This window comes from Topomyia yanbarensis, unplaced genomic scaffold (genome assembly GCF_030247195.1).
Source record: "Topomyia yanbarensis strain Yona2022 unplaced genomic scaffold, ASM3024719v1 HiC_scaffold_4, whole genome shotgun sequence".
Taxonomy (NCBI): domain Eukaryota; kingdom Metazoa; phylum Arthropoda; class Insecta; order Diptera; family Culicidae; genus Topomyia; species Topomyia yanbarensis.
The window spans coordinates 1,038,383-1,045,087 of record NW_026683602.1 but is presented as its reverse complement, the minus strand read 5'-3'; the positions used below and the strand labels follow the sequence as shown (position 1 = coordinate 1,045,087).

The window sequence follows — 6,705 nt, the reverse complement described above, 5'->3', positions numbered from 1 at the left end:
TTTTCTTTTTAACTTCGTCTCATTAGAATCCGACACTAACTTAGTGACAAGATTAAGCTATCGCCGGATTGACGCTAGCTTCAAAAATCGAAAACACTTTGTGCTGCTGAGCAAATCCCTAGTTTTTTTTTAATTTTCTTTCTATTTATACACATAAACCTCTAACAGAATATCAAAGCGACTTTTAGTATATTTTACGATTTGTGGTCTTCTTTCGAAAAAACCCAATAGCGGAACACGATTTATAGACCGATCTGGTGAACAAATGTGAGAACACTTGCTCGTTTTAAACTGAAACTGTCGGTTCGATCGTCCGTCGTTTCTTTCTCCGTCAAGACTCAAAATAGTTCGCTCACTGAACGATTCATTTAATCAATAATTCTAGATCGTTTATTCAAAACGACATATCTACAATGAGTGACTCTCTTTGTTTACTTTCTCTTTCGATTTTTACGGCGTTACTATAACACTTTTCACTTATTTTACAGTACAGATCGAAAGAGTCTGGTTTTGACTAGCATATTATGCAACAAGTGCGTTCAACTTATACTGATAAGAAGAAATCAATGTCTACCGTAGATACTGCTCTAAAAAAAATCCAGGTTTGGGGTGTGACGAAAACTTAGCTTTTCACAGTTCACAGGTTCGAATTGCTTGCCAAATACATTTTTTTACGGAATGCAAATTGTAACACGTTTTTACTGAAGAAAAATAAGGTTTTTAAAGAATTCGTCTCGTACTAAGGGACAGGGACGGGTTAAACAAATTTGTGACAATTTGTTGCATAGGGGGGGGGGGGGGGGGTTAATTTTAGGCTATTTTGCGTAACGTAATTTCATTTCTAATAAAGAAAACATTCCCCAAAAGCTTGGTTGCTAGGATCTTAATACCGAATGATTCTTGTCGAAAACAATGAATGCAGGTATATTTTTTGAAGAGAAAATAAATAGGGGTAATTAAAAAAAAATTAACAGTTAAAAAGTTATGATTTGGCAAGCGATTCTCACCTGTTGCAATTTTTCCTTTTCTTGAGGTTAATAAATCATTGAATACTGCTACGCAAACCAGTTTTGATCGTCATATTTCTGTAGGATTTCATTTTTTTGTATTGTTGAAAAAAAACTTTTCTTCGAATTATCTCAGCATCTGTTATCTGCGACACCCGTGGACACATTTGAATTAACATTTTAACATTTGAAGATTGAAGTTTTGCTCCCAAGTGTTGCTATTGCCGTCGTAGGGGAATAATTGATACCGACAGGTCGACACTACACTGGATCTTTCAATGTGAAAAATTAACGAGTCGAGGTTTTGCAGCATCAGGCATTTTCTTTCATTAATAACAACAAGGTAAGATAATAAAAAATAAATAAATAAATCTGAAAAACATAAAACCCTCTCCACCGTTTTGGCCGGAGTTAGCATCGACGCACTACCTCAAAACAACTCTCAGTAGGCTCACAGGAACGGGTATAGATTTCGTTGAATACTTAGTTTAGCTTAGCTTAGCTTAGTTGACCGCCCGTGAGTTTTCCGTGATTGATCAAAGCCTGTTGAAATTGCATATTAAACCAATTGTGATACTTGGGAGTAGTACATCATACTCAACGTGTAACCTAAAGAGACTAGGGTTATAGTATGATCAATAACGTAGATGGCCTCGCCCAAGCAGGTCAATTTTGTGATGGGAAGGAATGTTAGTTCAACACTTGTGACTATTATGACCGAGGAATTCTCTGCATCATCTTAGCAAGTGTCGCAGGATAGGATTGCACAGTAAACGCCAAAAATGTGAACTTAATTCACTAGAGGCCAAACCGTCAAATATATTCACAGGGTTTCTATGGAGGAATTGTTCGTATGAATATTCCCCACAGTCTGATAAAAATTGAAATTAGACATGGCTTACTATGATCGAGCTAAAAAAATTAACTTTTTATACTGACGAGGTAGAAAGTTGGTGTCTTCGACAAAGTTTTTGAAATACTCGTAGGGAAGAATTTTGTTGAAGAACTTGATTTTGTAGGACTAAAGGTTATCGATTCGTAAGGCGTTTTCTATGCCAACCCCCTTAAATCCAATTTTTTCGATATAACTTTTGTAACTTTTCGTGCAAACGATGTTCCAGACAAAGGTGTAGATATTAAAACTACATAATATTGGGGAAGACTGTATGTAAAAATACTCATTCGTTTCAAAGTTATTGAAGATTTTTACATTTTTTTACACCAACTTCAACTACATCTAAGAAAGAAAGGTGCAAATCAAAATGCACGAACAGGCACTTTTTTCACTATCTAGACTATGCACAATAAAGGTTTGGTCCGTGGCACTCTAGAACCCTATGAATAGGGTAAGCTTACTTTATCATGTTTTTTTTACTTTTTGCATATAGAATTTTTCTGGTTTTTCCCGTAAAATTTAGTATCCATGATCATTCCAAAGTTTTTATTACAAAGCAAGCGTACAAAATGTATAAAAGATATCCCAAATGAATGTGAAGAAATTCACTGCGAAATGTTAATGACAAGTTGGCATCTATACTCTCCCTATCAGACACGTTTCCATAATTAGGTTAAATGTCAAATTGCAAACGATATGTTTATTATGCGTAATAAGTATAATAAACACAACTACTAGCGTTCTTGATTCATCGGCGACCCAGAAGAAGAATGGATGGAAGAAGAGCAATACTGGCAAAGACCGACTATCATATGCGCGTCACACTTGTTGATACACTCAGAAAAAAGTAAACGTTATGCCTATTAATTTTACACATAGATTTTTGCAATTAACGGAGGCATATAGATACTATTTGCTGGCACATAAACCTAATGTGTGTATTTACAAGAAATATTAATCTTACATTCACATTTCATAACTATTAGGCACATAAAACTCCATTCTATAACAATATGCACATATAACTTATGTGTGTGCATACATAGTTTATACAGTTGACACATAGAAGGTATGTGTGCGCGTGATAACAATAGCATTTCTTCTTCATATGAATTTTAAGCGGTTTGAAGCAAATAGAATTAACGTTTGGATTTTTTTCAGTGTAGGGATTCATTGTGACTAGTGAAGGAGTTATCTGGACATCACATCATTGTTTTGAGAGTATATTGGAATTGAAGGAATCTGTATCTCTTCTTAATGCAGATCCTTGGCTTGCAACGACACAGCTGCCAGTGCCATGTGCCGAAAATGAAAACCAATATTATATTAAATTTGGAAGTATGTATAATCTCTCTGTATAAAGCAAAACTTGATTCATGCATAAAAAATCCAAAAGCGACGTGAAGAAATCTTCCAGTCTATTTCAGGCAGAGTCATCGATATAGAGCACTAATCTTACACGAAAAAATGTATTTTGTAATAGTAGTCATTACCTGGGCTATTGATCCGTACTATTCGACCGGCGAGCGAGCAATTTTTATTACATTGTTAGCACCGCCCCTTTTGATGACCTGGAACGATGCAACGCATAAAAGAAACAGTCTGTTTGAAGTTTTCAATGTTCAATATTCTTCCCAAAAAAAAAATCCAGCTGACTTGCCGATCAATGAACACCGTGCCCAAGTGATTGTCCCACAACAAATCGGTTCTTTCCACGACAATTCAATCATTCTATCTATTTAGTAAAAGTTTTAACTGAAATTTTTAAGCTATCATCTAATATTTCAAGAGAGATACAATCTTGTTTCGATCATTTTCTACAGCCATCAGTAGCGTGAGAAAAACTTTGTACCTGCGTTCAAAAGTGTGATACGACTTCACTCCGCGTCAAAAGAGCTCGAATCATTTCGCATCATCGTCCGAAGTTAGCCATTGCTGAAGGAGATATGTAGACAAGTATTCGCTGCCGAGAAAAAGATCTCCTCCAGTAGCCTCAATATACTATAGCCTTTGGGATGTCGCTCATCGAAAGCTAAAACAAAACGTGACGTTCAGGTTTTTTTTTATTTTTCCTTAAGCGGTCTTATTATCGCTAATTTTACCCGTGCTGCAAACAGGATTGCTTGCTGTGTTACGTTTTCGACCAGTGTTGCCAAATTTAATAAAAAAAATCGTTTAACTTTGAATTAGATTTTGGTTTTTCTTGAAACTTTTGCGATTTTGAAGGCTCATTATAGTTCATGATGAATTTCAAAAAAAGATCACAACGACATTTATGGAAACATGAGCTCTATGTCAAATAAATGAATAAATTTGAACCAACATTCTTCACATGTAGTCTTTCTTCACCCTCAAAAACGAAACAAATCGAAGTACAATTTCATCACTGGCGTCAAATATCGAAATCGTTAGCCTCCAATATCCAGATGCAACAACACTCGGTATCCAGGACCCATCCGGAGCCAAATTCCGCACCCAGTAATGTCCTTTCGGAAAGGGACATACCCACTCTTCCTCAACACGAGGCATATTGCTGTTGTCAATGAAGTACGACTGGTATTCCTTGTACGGTCCGTTTAATATATTGCATGCCTTATCCTTGGAGATCTTCATGGGGTACTCGTTCCACTGATTATTACCCAGTGGGCTATGCGCCGCTGTCAGCGATAGTTGATACTCGTCGGTTAAGTCTACGAAAAAATCGCCCGCTCCATCCAGTACCCAGGTGGTTCGATTGAACTTGCGTACCCGAATTCCGGAAAAGTTTGCCATATGGAATCCAGTTTGCTGCTCGAACCGTTCCAACTGAACCGTGACAGTGCAGTCCGCGAAGTAGATTGATTCCAGTACCAGCAGGCTTAAAAGTACCAATGTCAGGTAGAACATTGTAAGTGAACTGAAGCTGAAGCTCGACTACGGTTTGGGTTTTATAGTTTCACTGATTTCTGTTCCGTACAATGTATGCTTTACTTTACTAGCGTACTTGTAAACTGCTATCCAGATATTGATAACTCGGATAGAAACTCGACAAACACGAGACGGGCGCCCATAGAACAACAAATGATAGTCATCGAGGTCGCTGTAAACCCTACAACAAAGTCTGCTACGAAGCGTCCAGTCATTTATTATTGACACTAAAAGAGTTATCAATATCTGAGTACATACTAACGTTTTCGGAACTCCAGGTATACAATGAAACGCATAAAACAACACACGACACGTCAAGTCTGCAGTTTAGCTTCAATGTTCTGCTGGTCACATTTACTATTGTATCAGCTACTGCTACTGGGGTTGGTCGACTTCGTGGATTGCGTAACTAAGAGGAGTCACTGACAAAAAGGAAGCAATCAAAATGAAACACCAAACACAAGCTATGCACTAGTTTACGAGAGCAAATGTTGAAGCTTAGCAAGCCAAATGTGCTTTTACGGTGGTACAAAGGACGTCAACAACTTCCCGTACTACGAAGTCTGTCACTTTCAACCTTCCGGCTACAGGTTCAAAGATGATTCTGGTGAAATGTTCAAGAATTCACTTCAAGTTGAAGTGCTACCCGATCAAAGGAAACGAAACCGTAGTAGGGTGCATCAGTAAGTAAATATACTGTAATAGAATAGGAGCCGCCCGTATTATTATGAATTAGAACTAATTCTAGACTTTCAAATAGATTGGGGTTAAATACAGAATGTTCTTGATTGCTTCTTCTTCCAATTAAGGATGAGATTCGTCTCATTGAGTTACTGCGATTACTGATTCTGCTGCGTGGATCGTTCTACTGAACTTTCAACTACTGTCTTATCAGGATCTTTGTTTCCACATAAAGCAACTCGTGAATTTCTTGGATAATTGATTCAACTAACTTTTATTTATTCGCTTCCACATTCTTCACAAATATCCTTTTTTTACCCTCATAAACGCAATAAACTGAAGTACAATTTCATCACTGGCATCAAATATCGAACCTGTAAACCTCCAATATCCAGCTGGAACAACACTCGGTATGAAGGACCCATCGGGAGCCAAGTCTCGCACCCAGTACTGTCCTTTCGGAAAAGGACATACCCACTCTTCCTCCACACGCGGCATATTAGTGTAATCGATGAAGTACGGCTGGTATTCCTTGTACGATCCGTTGAATACATTGCATAACTTGTCCTTGGATATCTTCATGGGATATTCGTTCCACTGGTTATTGCCCAGTGGGCTGTGCGCAAATGTCACCGATGCTTGATACTCGTCGGTTAAGTCTACGAATAATTCGCCCTCTCCATCCAGTACCCAGGTGGTTCGATTGAACTTGCGTACCCGAAGTGCGGAAAAGTTTGCCATATGGAATCCAATCTGCCGCTGCTCGAACCGTTCCAACTGAACCGTGACAGTGCAGTCCACGAAGTAGATCGATTCCAGTACCAGCAGGCTTAGAAATACGAAGATCAGGTACACCATTGTAAGTGAACTGAAGCTGAAGTTCGACTACGGTTTGGGTTTTATAGTATCACTGATGTCTGTTTCATACAATGTATGCTTTGCTTTACTAGCACACTTGGTCGGTGTTAAGTCAGACCGGACCAAGTCGCAAAACATCAAAAAAAGAAGTAATGATAGCACTGGATAAAGAATTTCTTCATCTACATTCCACTTTTACCAAATTTGAAATATGAAACAATAAACAAGAATTATGGTAAAAATTATTTTCCAATTATAAGGATGCTGCGATTCAAACTTTAAACGCGTTTTTCTCGATATCAATGCACTGTCACTTAGTCCGGTCTGACCTAACACCGACCACTTGTAAACTGCTAA

At 37.8% G+C, this 6,705-nt stretch overlaps 2 protein-coding genes across 2 annotated transcripts; both read right to left on the bottom strand.

The window, feature by feature from the left end:
• Positions 1-4,230: 4,230 nt before the first annotated feature.
• LOC131695407 (uncharacterized) lies at positions 4,231-4,788 on the bottom strand. Its single transcript, XM_058983891.1, has one exon. It carries the CDS (start codon positions 4,786-4,788, stop codon positions 4,231-4,233), a length of 558 nt encoding a protein of 185 aa, XP_058839874.1.
• Positions 4,789-5,787: 999 nt separating this feature from the next.
• On the bottom strand, positions 5,788-6,348 carry LOC131695406 (uncharacterized). Its single transcript, XM_058983890.1, has one exon. The coding sequence runs from the start codon at positions 6,346-6,348 to the stop codon at positions 5,788-5,790; it is 561 nt and encodes a 186-aa protein (XP_058839873.1).
• Between the last annotated feature and the right edge of the window lie 357 nt (positions 6,349-6,705).